The 17,164-nt window shown below is 39.8% G+C and overlaps 13 protein-coding genes across 13 annotated transcripts; 7 read left to right on the top strand and 6 right to left on the bottom strand.

The window, feature by feature from the left end:
- Positions 1-267: 267 nt before the first annotated feature.
- JH06_1437 (hypothetical protein) lies at positions 268-1,030 on the top strand (the record flags this gene model as incomplete). The annotated part of the gene is made up of 5 exons (XM_014672805.1): positions 268-363; positions 393-497; positions 528-674; positions 704-790; positions 821-1,030. The coding sequence occupies 5 exons, from the start codon at positions 268-270 to the stop codon at positions 1,028-1,030; spliced, it is 645 nt and encodes a 214-aa protein (XP_014528291.1).
- A 26-nt stretch (positions 1,031-1,056) lies between these two features.
- JH06_1436 (hypothetical protein) lies at positions 1,057-2,117 on the bottom strand (the record flags this gene model as incomplete). The annotated part of the gene is made up of 4 exons (XM_014672804.1): positions 1,057-1,078; positions 1,108-1,825; positions 1,856-1,921; positions 1,952-2,117. 4 exons carry the CDS (start codon positions 2,115-2,117, stop codon positions 1,057-1,059), a joined length of 972 nt encoding a protein of 323 aa, XP_014528290.1.
- Positions 2,118-2,733: 616 nt separating this feature from the next.
- On the top strand, positions 2,734-3,233 carry JH06_1435 (hypothetical protein; the record flags this gene model as incomplete). The annotated part of the gene is given in 3 exon segments (XM_014672803.1): positions 2,734-2,895; positions 2,926-3,193; positions 3,208-3,233. The coding sequence occupies 3 exon segments, from the start codon at positions 2,734-2,736 to the stop codon at positions 3,231-3,233; spliced, it is 456 nt and encodes a 151-aa protein (XP_014528289.1).
- A 256-nt stretch (positions 3,234-3,489) lies between these two features.
- Positions 3,490-4,032, top strand: JH06_1434 (heat shock protein HSP; the record flags this gene model as incomplete). The annotated part of the gene is made up of 2 exons (XM_014672802.1): positions 3,490-3,933; positions 3,964-4,032. 2 exons carry the CDS (start codon positions 3,490-3,492, stop codon positions 4,030-4,032), a joined length of 513 nt encoding a protein of 170 aa, XP_014528288.1.
- Positions 4,033-4,096: 64 nt separating this feature from the next.
- Positions 4,097-4,738, bottom strand: JH06_1433 (peptidyl prolyl cis-trans isomerase; the record flags this gene model as incomplete). The annotated part of the gene is made up of 5 exons (XM_014672801.1): positions 4,097-4,330; positions 4,362-4,425; positions 4,456-4,517; positions 4,549-4,662; positions 4,697-4,738. The coding sequence occupies 5 exons, from the start codon at positions 4,736-4,738 to the stop codon at positions 4,097-4,099; spliced, it is 516 nt and encodes a 171-aa protein (XP_014528287.1).
- A 136-nt stretch (positions 4,739-4,874) lies between these two features.
- On the top strand, positions 4,875-5,578 carry JH06_1432 (NADH dehydrogenase; the record flags this gene model as incomplete). The annotated part of the gene is made up of 5 exons (XM_014672800.1): positions 4,875-4,922; positions 4,956-5,097; positions 5,132-5,244; positions 5,275-5,398; positions 5,430-5,578. The coding sequence occupies 5 exons, from the start codon at positions 4,875-4,877 to the stop codon at positions 5,576-5,578; spliced, it is 576 nt and encodes a 191-aa protein (XP_014528286.1).
- A 10-nt stretch (positions 5,579-5,588) lies between these two features.
- On the bottom strand, positions 5,589-7,563 carry JH06_1431 (hypothetical protein; the record flags this gene model as incomplete). Its single annotated transcript, XM_014672799.1, has 9 exons — positions 5,589-6,100; positions 6,131-6,261; positions 6,291-6,610; positions 6,639-6,806; positions 6,837-6,925; positions 6,955-7,109; positions 7,140-7,176; positions 7,206-7,339; positions 7,370-7,563. The coding sequence occupies 9 exons, from the start codon at positions 7,561-7,563 to the stop codon at positions 5,589-5,591; spliced, it is 1,740 nt and encodes a 579-aa protein (XP_014528285.1).
- Positions 7,564-9,695: 2,132 nt separating this feature from the next.
- Positions 9,696-11,238, top strand: JH06_1430 (hypothetical protein; the record flags this gene model as incomplete). The annotated part of the gene is made up of 2 exons (XM_014672798.1): positions 9,696-9,716; positions 9,745-11,238. 2 exons carry the CDS (start codon positions 9,696-9,698, stop codon positions 11,236-11,238), a joined length of 1,515 nt encoding a protein of 504 aa, XP_014528284.1.
- Positions 11,239-11,336: 98 nt separating this feature from the next.
- Positions 11,337-12,090, bottom strand: JH06_1429 (hypothetical protein; the record flags this gene model as incomplete). Its single annotated transcript, XM_014672797.1, is given in 5 exon segments — positions 11,337-11,489; positions 11,520-11,684; positions 11,710-11,883; positions 11,918-12,009; positions 12,021-12,090. 5 exon segments carry the CDS (start codon positions 12,088-12,090, stop codon positions 11,337-11,339), a joined length of 654 nt encoding a protein of 217 aa, XP_014528283.1.
- Positions 12,091-12,236: 146 nt separating this feature from the next.
- JH06_1428 (protein arginine n-methyltransferase) lies at positions 12,237-13,478 on the top strand (the record flags this gene model as incomplete). Its single annotated transcript, XM_014672796.1, has 8 exons — positions 12,237-12,284; positions 12,324-12,365; positions 12,397-12,539; positions 12,570-12,642; positions 12,674-12,820; positions 12,851-12,938; positions 12,970-13,085; positions 13,116-13,478. 8 exons carry the CDS (start codon positions 12,237-12,239, stop codon positions 13,476-13,478), a joined length of 1,020 nt encoding a protein of 339 aa, XP_014528282.1.
- A 62-nt stretch (positions 13,479-13,540) lies between these two features.
- JH06_1427 (palmitoyl transferase) lies at positions 13,541-14,266 on the bottom strand (the record flags this gene model as incomplete). Its single annotated transcript, XM_014672795.1, has 4 exons — positions 13,541-13,740; positions 13,771-14,021; positions 14,051-14,188; positions 14,220-14,266. 4 exons carry the CDS (start codon positions 14,264-14,266, stop codon positions 13,541-13,543), a joined length of 636 nt encoding a protein of 211 aa, XP_014528281.1.
- Positions 14,267-14,642: 376 nt separating this feature from the next.
- On the top strand, positions 14,643-16,794 carry JH06_1426 (hypothetical protein; the record flags this gene model as incomplete). The annotated part of the gene is made up of 9 exons (XM_014672794.1): positions 14,643-14,816; positions 14,850-14,952; positions 14,984-15,287; positions 15,321-15,420; positions 15,451-15,612; positions 15,643-15,702; positions 15,735-15,848; positions 15,878-16,097; positions 16,130-16,794. 9 exons carry the CDS (start codon positions 14,643-14,645, stop codon positions 16,792-16,794), a joined length of 1,902 nt encoding a protein of 633 aa, XP_014528280.1.
- Positions 16,795-16,857: 63 nt separating this feature from the next.
- Positions 16,858-17,114, bottom strand: JH06_1425 (hypothetical protein; the record flags this gene model as incomplete). The annotated part of the gene is made up of 2 exons (XM_014672793.1): positions 16,858-16,992; positions 17,025-17,114. The coding sequence occupies 2 exons, from the start codon at positions 17,112-17,114 to the stop codon at positions 16,858-16,860; spliced, it is 225 nt and encodes a 74-aa protein (XP_014528279.1).
- Positions 17,115-17,164: the final 50 nt, after the last annotated feature.

Here is a 17,164-nt window from a genome sequence, read left to right as displayed (position 1 = left end):
TCATACGAATCACTTCCTGGAAACGTGAAATCTATTCTTTGAATAGTCTATGGGATTCTAGATTTTTCAACTCAAGACCAAATTGTAGCTCCATTTAGTACAACAACGATAATCCTAGCACTTGTTTTCATATTTCTTAAACTATTTCATGAATATGAAGTTATTCTTCTTCCAATGATCCATGTTGAACAAATGTCCAAACTATTACTCATGAAGAGTGATTGTGTAGTGTAGATCGCAGTGAAAACGACTCATTCTCAGATAAAAATGGCCAGCACTGTTACAGGAGCTCACATTTGTATTATTGACAGACCTAAAGATTCCTTTTCTGAAGTAATTCAGAGGATTCAACAGAGAATTGTGGTATTGCTGTAATGTGGAATTGAGTCTAGAATATTGGTGGATCATTTTCCTCAAAGTGGGATCTAGCTATTAACCAATACAAACTTAAAGGAAAAGCCACTCAATTGCGATCTGAAAAGGATTCTCCATCAGACGTAGAATTTTGAGTATGTATTACTGATTAGATTACAACTATCGTAAAAGCATCCCATATTCCAGACAATGTGCTTATATCAAGTCATCTCAATTCAATCATTGTAAATAGTGCAATACTGTCTCTTTATCATCCATCTTTGGGTATTTTTACTAGCTCCTATTCAATGGCTGTTGTTGTAATGTAGTTGATGTTTTTCGATTCTAGGGTGAGGAATATCGATTGCAGGACATGTTTGTGCGATATGGAACGATTTTTATCAATAATCGTGATCAGAAGTGCCTTGTTATGGATGTTTGTCTTTATAGATTCTTTCATGGATAGATTGAGTATCTTCCTTCGTGTGATCCGTCTGTATTTCGTTTGCTAAGTCAGATTCGATCTGTCATCTATCCAGAAGGAAAACAAATAACAACTGTGTATAATGAGCAGATACAGAAGAGTAACTTTGCCCTTCAACCCTTCAACTATGCTGAGTTAAGTCGGTTATATGCTGGTGTGGTTCCTAGTTTTGTTAGTCTATTTGATGTTTGATGACAGGAGCGTAGACAGAGGTACTCTTAAAACAAACATTGGAATAACCTATGGCGGGTACAATAGCAAATGATGACTTCGTTGCCAACATTCGGGCAATCATGCCAAAACTACTGTGATTTGTCAGAACAATAAACTCACATTGACTCAACACTGTCACATCCAACACCGCTCGGTAGAACCCATTTCGGTTCGATTTCTCTTGACTACTGTGACCACGACGAAACGACTCCATTACAATTACACGATCAGGAAACGAGTCCATAAGATTCTTTTCGACCTTGCTGGAATCCGTACTGAGGAACCATTTTACTTGATTCTCCGAATAACCATGTGCCTTGCGGTATTCTTCAGCAAGAGAAACAAACGTCGAAACTGCCGAAAAATGCAAAAATCGATGGGAATCTCGGAAGTCAGCTCCTCCTGAACCCATTCGGATTTGTAGACCAATCAGATGGAAAGACTTCCACCTTGTCAAAAAGGAATCAATGTAGGAACGAAGAAACAGTTTGGGTTGAAAGAACAATCGGACAGATGACATTAAAGCGAATTCGGCATAATAGGTCTGCTTCGAAACTTCCCATGAAGGAACATCTGCAAGACCAGCAGAAATCAAGGCAGAATCATATTGGCGAGATTTAAGTAGATGCTTGGAATAGTCATAGTAGGCAGTAATAACCAGGTTTGGTGCGGGTACTAATTGGTTGATAGATATTGTTTCAAGAGCCTGGATGGATGGATTACATCCAGACCAACGGATTTTCCATTTTGAATATGAAGAATCAGCAGTTCCATCTATGAATTAAACCACAATTCGATGGAAACAAGTAATGTTTGTGTTAAAGTTTACAAGGGGAGCTTCAAAGGCATTGTGATACATGGACCAATTCACTACGCTTCAACCACAAATCTAAACAAAACCTTGAAACGAAGCATTTAGAAGACGGGAGACAATGTAGGAGGATGCAACAGCCAACAGACTATTGCCTAATCCAGTTTCCTTCATCTCTTGAAAGACAACATTCCTTTCTAGTTGATTTGAGTTCGAATTCAACAGTCGAATCACTTCGTTCCGTTTCCGTTCCATTTCAGGAGTATTGAACCGATGATAATTCCGTTGAATGTAAAGAATTCGATCAAATTCACCCCATTCGTTTCGAAATGGCTCCACTTCACCAGAACTCTGTTGACTCAGATGCTGTACAAGCTTGTGATTGGAGATTCCGGAGTCTTGTTGATCGTTATCTGACTGTTTCAGCTGTTTACTCACAGAAATACTGTTTTGAGGATGAGGCCTGCTGACTGAAACAATAGCTGATGAGAACAGAAGAGTATCCTCCAAAAGATGTATACAAAGAGAAAACAATGCAGAAAAGAGAAGTAGAGAGAGCAGAAAACAATATTTCTGGCATCTCTGCGTCCTCATTCTACCTTATTCGAGAGTTAACGAATGTCTTCTAGTAGAAATAATTCAATCGACAACAAAAGGGGCTGAACAATCGAATCCAACAGAAAAGGACCTTCTATAGAATCTAGAGAAGCTGTAATAGATCAAGAAAATGTCCGGTGCAAACGGGAATTTGGGTATTCTGGCCAGGGTTATTTCCTAGAAGCTTCTAGAATAAGTGGTTGGTCACAGGTTTTCAGTTTTTTCTATTTGAAGGAGGTTAATGAACTTTTTTGGTTTTGATGGCTTTCCGGGGATGGGAGGCATGGGAGGAGGTGCTCCTAAAGGACCTGTAGAGAATACTCACTTATATGAGGTTCTCGGTGTTTCGAAGGATTGTGGCCCTGACGAACTGAAAAAGGCTTACCGTAAACTGGCTATCAAGAATCATCCTGATCGTGGTGGTGATGCTGAAAAGGTTGGTGCTTGTAGATTGGTTAATTTGTAGTTTAAGGAGATTTCTGCTGCTTATGAGATCCTTTCCGATCCGGAAAAACGTAAAGTGTATGATGAGTATGGTATGGATGGAATCAAGCAGAATATGAGCGGAAACGACATGGATGCACAAGACATCTTTAGTCAGTTCTTTGGTGGTGGTGGTGGTCGATCGAGAGGTCCTCGTCGCACGGAGAATATCACTCGTAACTATCAAGTCAAGTTAGAAGATCTTTACAAAGGAAAGAACAGCAAGTTCCGTGTCACTCATAAGGTGATTTGTCCTGCATGTAAGGGACGTGGTGGTTCGGATGGCTGTGAAAAGTCTTGTTCTGACTGTGGTGGTCGAGGTGTCCGTGTGCGGATGTTGCGTCGTGGTAACATGATCCAGCAAATGCAGTCACCTTGTTCTACTTGCAATGGAAAGGGAGTAGTGATTGATCCTACCAAGCAGTGCAAAGAGTGTCATGGTAGTAAGGTTGTCCCTGAGACCAAGACGATCGAGGTGTGTGTGGAACGTGGTATGAAGGATGGAGACAAGGTGGTGTTACCATCAGCTGCTGATGAAGCTCCTGGCATGGAAGCCGGTGATATCATTTATGTGATTCATCAGGCACGACACCCTGTGTTTGAGCGTGAGGGTCCTGATCTGATGATGACGATGACTGTGAGTGTGGCCGAAGCTATGTGTGGTTTCACGCGATACATCCGGCATCTGGATGGTCGTGTGTTGGAAGTTACAAGGCCGGCAGGTGCTGTAACGGAGCCCGATTCTTTCTTGGTCATTCATAACGAGGGAATGCCTCTTCGTGGCAGTGTGATTGAACATGGATCCTTGTTTATAAAGATCATTGTGAACTTCCCACTGAGTCTGCCTATATCGACAGTGAACGAGTTGAAGAAGATATTGGAGTGGCCAACGCAGCCGACTCCTGTAAAGGATGCGGAGAAGGTATCGGTACAGATAGGAGAAGAGGAATCTTATGGTCATTCTGTGAGAGAGCCTGAGTATAATAGTAACGTAGGAATGAATAGAAATATTGATGAATAGGCCTATGACGAAGACGATGATCAGTATGACCGTGGTCGTCAGGGAGGTGTTACCTGCGAGCAACAGTAACGATGTATGGTTTAGATCTTTGTGTTATTATAAATGGTTGAATTTGTTTCTTCCAAACGATTAATCATATTGCAATGAAAGAGTTGATACAACAAAGATACGATAAACAACGAGCTCGAATTATTTTGACAGGAGACAAGGGACGATCCTGGGTATCTGTTGGTACATGTCCCAGATGATTCACAGTACCCATACCCTCACTAATACGCCCGAAAATGGTATACTTTCCATCTAACCACGGCGTAGGAGCCAGAGTCACGAAAAACTGACATCCATTTGTATTGGGACCCGAATTGGCCTATGCATCTTAACAGAGAAGAACAACAAACCATAGCCACAATTCCTGCTCCTGTAAAACGTAGTTTCCGAGTAATTTCATCTTCAAAAGGATGACTACAAAAGAATCAAACTCAAACTCCCTACCCCCAGATTGATTCGGAATACCGACCAGTTCCTGTTGGATCTCCTCCCTGAATCATGAAATTCTAAGTATAAAACGAAATCACGAATTCTTACAGCAATAATCCGGTGAAAAGCAATACCATCATAAAACCCCTTCTTGACTAAGCCAATGAAGTTTTCACACGTTTTTGGAGCATGCATGTAGTACAGTTCAACAACGAAAGAGCCCTATTCAATCAGTCCCTTTACATCCATTCTATACAACAGATGTGTCAAACTGGATGTGAGTTACTTGTTCTGTCATTATTTGATGCCGAAAAGAAATCGGTCAAAGCGAACAAAATATACCATAAATCAGGACGGATTCTTGTCGACAATGGGGCTAACCCAATTCGTCCCACTTGGCCCAATTCAACTGTTGGCAGAAATCCTGATTCAGAATGAGTATTCAAACCAGAGCAACCAAGTTTGGATATGGAGTCTTCACTGTATGCTTTGATCCTGATTAGGATGATGTTTAGTCTATTTGGATGGGACTCAAAGAGAGAGGCCTCCGAGGTGTTCTTAAACAGCTCAGTGCCATGGGAGAGATCAAACTTGGTACACTGAAAGGCCAAGATGAGCATGGAAACATGTACTACGAAGGATTGAACTACCAGTTCGGTGAGCCTTTCTGAATCTTCTTTTATGGTTTTAGGGCGACACCGATGGGTGGAGTATGCTGGATGGAATTGGAGATTCGATTACAACCAAGTTGCTCCTCAGTGGCTTGGCTGGCTTGCTAGCTTGTACGATGAAGTTCCTTCGGAGGTACCTACGAGGAATGGATATGAGAAATAGCAAAATGTTCTGTTGCAGAAGAGATGCGAGGAGATCCTAGATAAGACAACCCTACACAACTCTTCGAATCCCTACAAGACGAACGTTGGTGGAGTCATTGCTCCTCATGAGGAAAACCTTACCCGTACTCAATTGGTTGCGAGTTCAACAAATAGAGATGAGATGGCGTTCGTATAAGAGATGGGGATTCAAGGATCCTCAGAAGCAGGATCAGTACTGGATTCAACCTCAGCATCCTCTTTACATGGAAAGTGCTAGGAAGATTGAGCCAGATGTTCAGGCTTGGGTTCCCCACCGTGATTAATGAAATTATGTTACAGTACATTGTTTGTTGAATGGAAGTGATTCTTCTCTGAAGTGTGGTTGTCGCCGTTGTATCGTCCTTCCTCCAACAAACAAACATAACTACCAAATACTCCAATGGCTTCTTCCACAACCCAAGGAGGAAGAGGGAACCACTGACTTAGGAAGTTACAACAATCGGAGTCGTGACACTTCTGAAAGAACCCTCCTCGTCCCAAATCCACAATGAAATAAATATGATTGCTTTTGTGTTGTCGATTCTTATTCAAACACCATCGATTACCACCAATATCCAATCGTAGTTTCTTTCCTCCAGACTTACTTTCATAACAACACCAACTTCGAACAAAACCTCCTGATGCATGACTAATGATCTCCCAACTAGACAATATGAATTGTGCCAAAGAAGGAAGAGGAAATTGACTGGAATGAGAGGTTCTTTTTACAGGTTGAGGAGAACGAATTGGAATTACAGTTCCCTTAAAATACAGTAGACGGAAACGAGATTTATAGAAAGAGTACTCTTCAAATAAATCAGTTTATAGACTCCGACCCGTCACCAATGTAAATGGGAGGAATAATTGCCATTCGTCAAATGAGAAAGCTGTATTGAATGGAGTTTTGCTATTATCGTGACTATGTTTGGAAGACTTCAGTAATCGCATAGCTCGATTCTTTGTGTATCTACATTTCATACACATCAGTTCTCTTACACAGCCATATCTGCTATAAAGCATTCTTTGGATTCAGTTTTGACAAATAATGCCGAGAATTCACTTGAAGGAGTCTGCTGAAGAGAAGCTACAGCCCACTGCATAAAACGGCCTAAATGGATGTTATTCCGAAAAAGGATCCGATTTTTGTTCAATACAACATGACAACTAAACTTGTCTTTATTGTCACTAAAGATACAGGAATAGTCTTCAGGTGACACCTGAATTCCATAGATATAAAATAAACAATAAGAAATGAATCGCAACAGTAATCGAAGGAGTGTAATTCCCTCCTTTCCAGAATTCAATTCATAAACATACTAGATGGAAATACAAAAGAATGATTACCTCTACATCCATATAAAGCTTACAAGGACAGTTCTCACGTATTATTTCGTAACAATGACGCAAAGGATTGTGTTCGTAAGGACTGTTCTCATATTCCCAACGAAACTCTTCTTCAGAGAGAGCTAAGAATTGGCGACGTTTGTCAGAAATACGTTCATAAGAGAATAACTACATATGAAGCTTCTATTGAGAATAGACTTTGATATCATGATCATATGTTCGATAATGTTCTATAAAATTGATAGCTTGTTGTTGAGTTGGAAAAGAACGTTGGATGAGGCAAGATTCTAGCATTCAACGATGTGATTACCAATACTTGATAGAACCCCCGAGGGAACCGCATCTTGGGATAGGTCGATTTGAGACTGGATAAACTTAGTGAAGTTGGTTGGTGGAGGTCCTTTATCACTTTCCCACAAATGCTTGATTCGTTTCCATTTCAGACCATTGAAGAGTTGCTGTCGTTTCAATCTAAAAGTAAAAATAAATCAGATTCAAAACGCAGAAAGACTTTCGAGTGAATTGTGAAGAACAAAGTCTACAGAAAACCAAATCAGTGAACTATACAGGATGTAACGGGATTGATTAAACGAAAGAAATAATGTAATTGGTCAGCTAATGCTTTACCCTTGTTCACAGGAAATTGAAATGTCAATTTAACTTCGGTATCATTCTTAACATGGAATTTTAGAATTAGAAAACTAGAAATAATTGACACCTTGAACCCTTACAAGGATAGTACTACATTGGAGAGATGCAAATAGGAAATTCTGTTATAATGAATGACAAGAAGACTTTTTGTTTCCGGTTTTCGAAGAATGAAACGCAAGAGACCATCTGTGATATCCACAGAAATGTAAATAAGTTCACATCGAAAGACACACAAACTCGCCTCTACTGTCACTTGCGCTTGGATAAACCCCATAAAAATGAACGATTATGTCCAGCCATTTGAGCGCGAACGCCTATTTTATGTTAAAAGGTTGTAGCCTCACAACGCAATCTCACCACAGGAAGGAAACTACCAGAGCATTGATGAATAGTAGTTTCGAGATCCATTAGGATATTACCCATTGTATTGAATTACGTATTCAAAGAAATAGCAATTTCAACAACAGAAGAATGTTCACCCGTGTGATGAATTGGCCGAGAATCGGCAGGTGCATTCACCATCTTCCAAAGATGATATCCATGGGGTTGAATTTGCCCAATGTTGTGGATAGAACAACATTCCACCCTGCTTCCTTTTTTCGAACATTTTCTAGTATCAACCCTCTGAGTGATTCGTTGTCTTTGGATTTGAGTCTTATTCTGTAGCAGCATTGATGGAAAGCCCAAGTTCATCCTCGAAGACGAGTACTTGAAAAAGGCAAAGGTCAATGATCTTCTACTAGTAGTCGAACGTCAAGGAGAATCCTTTTCGTATGAAGAAGTCAGATTGGTTCCAACAGATCTTATTTCTAGTTGTCCACGCTTATAGACACAATTCTCTCCAAAAGCTCAAAGAATGGAAAGAAAGCCGTAAATGAAGTGGATAGAAGTGATCGATTAGGACATGGAGAAACTCCTTGTCAATCTTAATAAGAAACACAAGTTAGATGTCCTGCGCAATGTATACAAGAAAGTGTATTCTGTGGATGTAAGCATTTTCATTTCCATTGATATGGAATAGCCTAAGTTAGTGGCCAACTATCGAGTCACAGAAGCCATTGCTCGGTATTGTATGCTCGAACATGATGAAGAGTTGTTTCAAATTGTGCTTCCTAATGTCGAAGCTATTCGTTCTCTCACACCCTATTCTCATGGTAACAATAGTAAGGGGTACTAACACATAGGTTTGTATATTCGATTCATTGCCACACTGAGTGACATAAATCAAGCACTTGATGACTATGCGAAGCTTCCTCCAGACTATATTCAACGCAATCCTTCAGTAACGGCAGAATTGGTGACTGGTTGTTACAATGGAGGTCACTATGCAGAACTCATCAATCTTGTTGATTTTTTAAATGAACTAGATACAATCCAGCATTTGGACGATGTCAATTACGCTCGGGTGATCACAGAATTAATCAAAGCGAAGACTAAACTGGGTTATATTGATGATGCAGTCTCTCTTATTGATGACGCTTTCGAAAAGAAGGTTCTATTTCTACCACTTGCCTATTCCGAAATCATTACTGTTTGTGTGTCAAGAAGCTTTGACTTCTAGAATATTGAGACTAGTGATCATTGGAAGAATCAAAACAACGAATCTGAAGCTATAGTTTCTCAATATAATCAAGCGGTGAATGTGCTTCGTAAGTTCCAGTCACGTTTTGGGAACGAATCTTCTGTTCTCAGTGTTTCTGTTAAATTAAATGACACTAAAACTGAATTGAGTAGGAAATGGAGTTGTCATGTTAAGTAGGTATCAATGCTGGTAGTCTCTCCTTACCAGTATTAAAAGTGAATATTGTGGATATTTGTGGTCGATTATCTTCCTTTTCGGAGACACTCCAAAGTGTTGTCATTTATCCTGGAACCTTTGAGTCGGAAGTTCGGCAGATGCTTCAGTTCCTCTTTCCAGATGTGAGGTGTGCTGATGACAAAGTAGGGGAGAAGAGAAGAAGTGAGTTGTAGAAGGGTTGCATCTGTTTGGATTCTTCTGGAATCTCAAATCATTACAGGGATTGTTTGCTCGTTTTATTTCCTGTTTCTTTTATAGCAAACCGACTGTAGTATCATTGATTTCTCTCTTTATTATATAATTGGTTTCATCCATCCAGAAATTGAGTTGTGAATGAGCCAACATACAAATCAGATTGCTCAGTACAAGGATGCACTGAAATTGTTAAAGAAGAAATGTCAGGCACAGGAAACGCAAATGAACGGTACGAAAATGAGATTAATACAATAACTGATAGAGATAAAGAAGGAGTGTGAGAAATCGCACCAACTTCTACTTGACTTCTTGGAATTTGTCTCAAATCCATTTTCAGGTAGAAATAAACTCTGGAAAGATGATCATCTAGAGGAGAATCCACAACCCGAACTGAGTCTAGATTCTTTGAAGCAATGGTGGATTGGCATTGTGGGGTTTGGGAATAGTACTTAATAGACCTAGAACGCAAGTGGAATCAAAGTGGAGAATGGAGGAAGTCAACAAGTAGACCCAAAGGTTAGCGAAATGGAATCTAAATTAAAGGAGATGGAGTACGAGAAGAATAATATCGAATATACGTTGAGTCGTCGTCAGGATGAGTATATGCAATTGAATGAAACATTACTGAAGACTAAAGAGGAATTAGAGCAACAAACAAAGGACTATGAGTCCGTAGTTACCAGATCTCGTCAACAGGACTCAGAATTACAGTCTATTCGCAGTACGCTTCTTACAACGTTTACCAGTCTCTCAGAACTACTTTCGGCTCCTGATGATGCAGTAGATACAGCCAAGACAGCAATTGATCAATCTGTCTCTATTCTCTTTCCCACTGCAGAATCTGCTTCTTCTCTACACTCTTTGATGGAAAGTCTCCTCTTAACTCGCTCTGCAAAGCAAGGATCTCAACAGTTTGCTGATTCGACACAGAAACTGTCAGAAGCACAAGAATCACACATCAGACAACTAGAAGCAGAGGCAGCAACTGCCCAGAGTGAACTTGAAGAATTAAGGCAAAAAGTGGCTACACTGGAATCAGAAGGAGTAGACGAACAAGTGGAGGAATTAGAACAAACAAATGAGAATTTGCGTCGTGCGTTGCGAGGAGCAAAGGAGAATATGGAGCAAGTAATGCAGCGTCGCCAAGAGCTTGAGGAGGAAGTGGTGCGTCTACAGAATGAGTTGGTGAATGTTCAGCACACAAGTAATGAAGTGGTACAGCAAGCACTCACAGCGAGTGAAGCAAATGCGAAGGAATTAGAGGAGAAGTTAAGTCTGAAGGAGAAGACTCTCGCTGAGAAAGAAGAGGAGATACGTGAGATTCGAGCATCATGGGAGTCTTCAGTAGGTCAGTATGAGCAAGAATTAGCAGTGTTGAGAGCGAGGAAGGTGGCAGTGGAACAGCAGGTCTCAGTGAGTGAGAGGTTCTTGGAGGATCAGACACGATTGCATCGAGAGGAGTTAGCAAAGGTCCAGGATGCTTTGCAGAAGGTTCAGGAAGAGAACCAGGATCTGAAGTGTCAGGTGTTGGAACGAGAAGCAGAATTAGAATCGGCTCAAGTGACTGGAGAGGAGGTCCATGAGCAGCTACAAACGACTGTAACATCATTGAAAGAACAGCTTCGAGTAATGCAACAGAGGCTTACTAGTCAACAGTCAAGTGTGACAAGTGCCAAAAAGAAGGAAACAGAATTGGAGAAGACAATGACAGAACGATTGAATGCATCGATCCGTGAGATGGAAGAGAAAGATCGAGAAATCATTCGACAGCAGCAGAAGACTTATGAAGAAGAATTGAAACGAGTCAGAGATCAAATGTCATCACTAACACATCAGCTAGAGGAAGAGAGAAAAGGCAATAAGAAGATGAGAGAAACAGTTACTCAGTTGAATGAATTGTTTGAATCACAAGATCGTCAGATCGAGATTTTGAAGAGTGATGTAAGAAATGAATAAGAGTCTAAGATTAAGGTTACAATGAGAGATAGTGAGTTACTGGCAGGAAAAGAACAGATCAAGAAGTTGTCAATGTTGTTAAGTAGTAAACTTTCATCTCAGTAAGATGTTTGAGAACAAACAGGATAGTTTTCAACTTCCATAGCACTTGGACTATCCTTCTTTAGTAGATCCTTCACATAACCGAAGGTGTAGTTAAATGTTGCATTATCAATGGCATCTACAATAATGTCCACCAATTCTGGATTTGTCTAATCATTACAATGGAAATCCAAATTCACTTTATCAAGACATGATTCACAACGGTCATTCAGAGTCTCAATAACCTTTGCAAGGTCTTGAGGGGTAAGACGGAACAAATCATCCACAAACTCCCTCTTCGTGGCAACACTTGGTTCTCTACAGTTCACATCCAATATCTTGTTAGTACTGCATGTCGGCGGGAACTACATATTACGAAATAAACAAAACCAAACTTAATGACTGGACACTACTGAATTTCTCTTCGAAAACATCAGAAAGCTTCTTTCCAACTGCATAAATCTCAGCTCCTTCTTGGTTGTATGTGCAACAGTTACGCCAAATCAAACGCATATCATAAGCAAACTCAAATATATCCTTATACTCTCCTGCTGTCATCTTCTTCTATCTCCATCACAACAATCAAACCATCTCTCACATTCACAGTTCCTAAATCCATTGGTTGCTTAATGATTCTCGGATAGTCGTCCAAACCCCATTCTTTCCAAGGCACTGGCTCTAGAAATGGTTCTAGATATTACCGTCATCCCATAAAACCGATGTACCGGATTCTGGCATCTGCAGAAACTCTGCGATAATGCCCTTGCACATTTCCATGGGATTACTCGTGTCCATAGCGTTGTATGAATTGAAAAAGATGAATGGCGAGATTTTCTGGAATGACAGAAAACTTCTCTATTTATCGTATTCAAGTTCTCATTTAATAACCATGGGTAGGCGATTTTATAAATCTCATTATGATCAATAGATCCTCGACAGGCTGCCGATACAAAGGATTTGACCTGGTAGGTCACTGGGAAGGAGTTTGATAATGACGTAGTAAGGATTATTATTTCGATTCTTATGCTCATTTTGGTATTCATGAGGTTTCATTTCTGCAATTGGAATAAAGAATAGGAGATGTTGAAGGATCAAGTCAGAACGCTTTCTTATCGTAATGCAATTATGAACAATCGTGATCTGTTCAAGGATAAGATCGTGTTGGAAGTGGGTGCAGGAACTGGAATCATGTGTATGTTTGCTGCACAAGCAGGAGCCAAGTAGTTACAAGAGTATGAAATAATGTATAGGCACGTTTACGGTATTGAATGTAGCGCCATCAGCAAACAAGCTGTTGAGATTGTGAAAGAGAATCATTTAGAGGTACGAAATGATGAATGAGACTCCTTTTAAGAATGTAATTACCATTATTCAAGGAAAAGTGGAAGAAGTCGAACTACCTGTGCCTGAAGTGGACATTCTGATTTCTGAATGGATGGGCTATTTTCTGTTTTATGAGTCCATGTTAGATACTGTGATCTTTGCTCGTGATAAGTGGTTGGTAGACATGAGTGATGAGAATCATTCCTAGAAGAAGGGAGGACTGATATTCCCAGATCGAGCAAAGCTGATGATGGTTGGAATCGAAGATGAAGATTATCGTCACCGTACAATTGATTGTGATGATTGATGTAATTGAGTCATTTTAAGTTTGGGATAATGTTTACGGATTCAAGATGAATACGATCAAAGAGATTGCTTTGTTTGAACCATTGGTAGACGTAGTGCCGGATACTCAACAAATCACAGATGAATGCTGTATTTTTGTAAGAATACGAAATTCCCGTGATTCTTAGGATCTTGATATCAATACAGTGAAGAAGGAGGATCTCAACTTCATTACACCAATTACACTGAAGGCTCAATATTCGGAGTATTTGCATGCTTTGGTTGGGTATTTTAAGATCTTCTTCCCTGGAAAGGAAGTGAGTTTTTCAACGGGTCCAAGTGATCGAGAAACGCATTGGAAGCAAACTGTGTTTTATCTTCGTGATAAGCTTTGGATGTGTTGTGATGATGTGCTTTCAGGGACAATTTCTTGTTCAAAAGTGAAAGAGAATCCTCGTGATTTGGATATTCATTTACAATTAACACTTCATCAAAAAGGGCATGAGATTCAGGTCGATCAAAGTTATCGTATTCGATATCCTGTTTGTTAAGAGATCATGGATGGGTTATTTGAGAATATTGAATCTAAATACAATGAATACTAACAAACATATCAATCACATACAGTCCATTCATCCTTCACTACCACTTCCACTCCTTTATGACGATACTGAAGGATTTCCTCAGGATCATTCCATTTTGGACTCACGGGAATTAACCAATTCCATTCAAACACACCCTTTCCTCCAAACACTTCTTGCAAGCCCTGATGGGATGAACTCGAAACCTTAATTCCTTTCAATGCATCAATTCCTATCACTCATTGAGAGAATACGATAATACCCGTAACTCCTGATCGAACAACACCTATGATGTCCACAAACATCACCGATGTAAACATCATGAAAAAGAATCCAAATAGCACAAATACAGCTCCAGACATCATCAGAAAATTACTCTCCTCAATCACCATCATGCGATGAACGTAAAAAGAAAGAATTAGAATTACAGCAAGAGTACAATAAAGGAAGGTATATATCAGAAAGAGAATAAAGAACTTCATAGTAGCGATTCCTACACAATTGTTGACCCATCTACTTCAAAAACCAAGGATGGATCCTACGGACAGTGATGATCCATCTTGACAATACATCGACCACATTCACTACAGTGGTGAGCTCGTGGGGGCTTGAAGCAATTACATTTCGTACACATACTCAACTTTTCATCCTCTGTAGCTGTTGCCAAAGGAATTGCATCACTTGGAACACAACCAGGATCACTTGTCATACCTATTACTCACAACGAACAAAATAGACAACAAATGATATGAGACCATTGTGATAAAATAGCCAAAAGTTCAAAAACGATGAGAAGTAGAACCCGAATCCAAACTCGTTCAAATATCCGATGAATCAGAAATCCCTATATTATACTAAATCAGTTGAACTACAGCAATCAGTACATTCGAATATATAAAGAGGACATGAATGACAATACAAGTTGTAATTCCGGAGAAACTCCAATTCAGCCAATACTTGGATTCTTCCTTTGTACTACATAAATACCTTCCCATTCAAAGAAAGAAGCAAGTGACTGAATTGCCTCCCGATTATTGAAATAGGCCCAAATTGATACCCTTTTCAAATAGATAATTGGGCCCTATGTATCTCTTTCCTTTCTCTTTCGTATAGTTCGCTAAAAGAACAAAGCCTATGATCGAGAAACTGTGTATTGTATTCCTTCTTTTCGGTCTCGCGAATGGTGTTTTGTTTGCGAGTTCAAAGCAAGTGTACAAGGAGGGTGACCAAGTGAATATGAAAGTGAATGGTCTTTCTTCCTCCAAGACGCATATCCCATACGAATACTATTATCTTCCATTTCCGAAAGTATCTTCTTGTCCTTGTAGATTCACTGGATAGCCTGACATCACCGTTCATAAGGCTTCATCTATTGGTGAGTTACTGACAGCAAATCATATTGAAAACTCCGTTTATGATGTCAACGTGTTGACGGATGTTTCATGTTTATATTGACTCTTTTCGCTAATTTCTAGGCGGTATTGTTGGTGAGAAGGATTATTCAGATGAAGAACTCAACAAGTTTATCAATTTCATCACCGACGAGTATCTGGCTGAAATTCTGATCGACAATCTTCCTGGAGTGATGACTGTGCATGTTTCGGATGATACGACGTACTATGAGCATGGCTTCCCTATTGGAGGCGTTCTCGTGAAGCAAGGAAGTGATAAACCAATTGGCTACGCCCTAAATAATCATCTTGATTTCACAGTGATGTATAATGAGAAGGAATCTAAAAATGGTTTCGTGATTGTTGGATTCGAGATTAAACCTCGGAGGTTTGTTCATATGACTGTTTCTCATTCATTTAGTGTATACTACACAGATAGTGATTCGGTCCAAAAAATGTGTAACAAAGATCATGTTCCTTCCATGGTTATTCAAGGTGAAGCTCTTCGTAAGGGTGAGAAAGTGACCCTATTTAGCATTCCTAATAGATAGGGAGTTCATGTCATTTTCACCTATTCGATCAAGTGGGTAAAGTCTGAATCATCATGGGCCAGTCGTTTTGACCATTACAGTAACAGTGAATTTGCAAAAGAGACTCGTAAGATTCATTGGTACAGCATCATCAATTCTCTTCTCGTTGTTCTCTTCCTTACTGTCTCTTTACTTTGATTCGTTGAGTTATAGGGAATGGTGGCATTCATTGTTCTTCGTACTCTCTACCAAGATTTCGCTCGATACAATCGAGTATTGGAATTCCAGAATTCCTCATAATTTAGCTCCCAACAGACGAGAATGAAGAATTGGACACAGAAGACAGTGGTTGGAAGATGGTTCATGCTGATGTGTTCCGTCCTCCTGAACATTCATTGATGTTACTTTCCGTGTTGTTTGTAGATATTTCCATGATTCTTCATTGTAGGGATCAGGTCTTCAAATTCTTGGGATGGTTGTGGTAACCGTAGTATTGAGTCTGATTGGTTCATTCTCACCAGAACGTCGAGGTATCGTGATCAACATACTCCTCTTCCTTTTTATTGTTCTGTCTTATACTAATGGATATTTCACTCTATGGTTCTATCATTCGTTTGGAGGGAAACATATCAAGCGAACTATTCTGTTAGCAGCTACTTTGGTTCCAGGTAATCATGATCATTCCTCATGTTATCTTTAGGTATTCTCTTCTTCATCTACAGCATTCAGAACACGTTAGCTGCTTATTATCATAGTACTACTGCTGTTCCAGTACTTTCCATTCTAAAACTCGTTCTCACTTGGATGGGAGTTTCACTTCCGTTGGTGATTGTGGGAGCATATCGTGGGATAAAACGAGAACCGTTTGAACCTCCTGTAGCTACATCTGCGATACCACGGGAAATCCCTCCTCAACCGTGGTATGTGCACAAATTACCTCTGATTTTGGTCGGAGGTTTAGTTCCCTTTGGTGTTGTTTTTGTGGAGTTATACTTCTTCTTGTCTTCAATATGGATGGGCTATGGATACTATCTCTTTGGCTTTGTGAGTATTGTGATATTGATTCTGATCATCACAACAAGTGAGATCTCAATCGTGTTAACATATTCATTGCTGTGTGCAGAGAATTATCATTGGTGGTGGATGAGTTTTATTGCTCCTGCTTCGTCAGGAGTGTATGCTTTCGGGTTTTCGCTCTATTATCTTATCGTGGCATTTAACATCTCCAATGTATTGGTCCTGGTCGAAGCTGTAGGGTATTTGCTCATTCTGTCAACCATTTTCTCTCTGTTCACGGGATGTGTAGGTTTCCTCGCGTCTTTTGTCTTTGTAAGTGCTCTATTTGGAAGTGTAAAGGTGGATTAACTTGTTTGTTCAACAAACTAAGAAACAAGGTTACAGCTATTCTGAATTCCCGTTAATAACTGCTTAAACCATCTTCTTCTTGAAAACATACAGTTCAGTACCCTCTTCAATTCCGTAATAGGACAGCTTCTTCTCCAGGTGGAGGATCTTATCTCCAATCATCACCTGCACCTCATCTGTGGTTAAGTGAGTCATAGACTGCGATATCAATGTTCTAAAACATTACCTACAGAAATCTTCTTCTTCAGAGAGAGCAGTGAATCACTAGGCTCGACTTCAAGGTCGTACACATTATCGAAGTACTTAGCAGTAATATGCATTCTATTAACGAGTTTTTGTGAATCAGAAAACGGTTATGTTTGAAGTCTTT

The sequence above is a fragment of the Blastocystis sp. subtype 4 genome (genome assembly GCF_000743755.1).
Source record: "Blastocystis sp. subtype 4 strain WR1 chromosome Unknown seqid_0074, whole genome shotgun sequence".
NCBI lineage: Eukaryota > Bigyra > Opalinata > Blastocystidae > Blastocystis > Blastocystis sp. subtype 4.
This window is presented reverse-complemented; position numbering and strand designations above follow the sequence as displayed.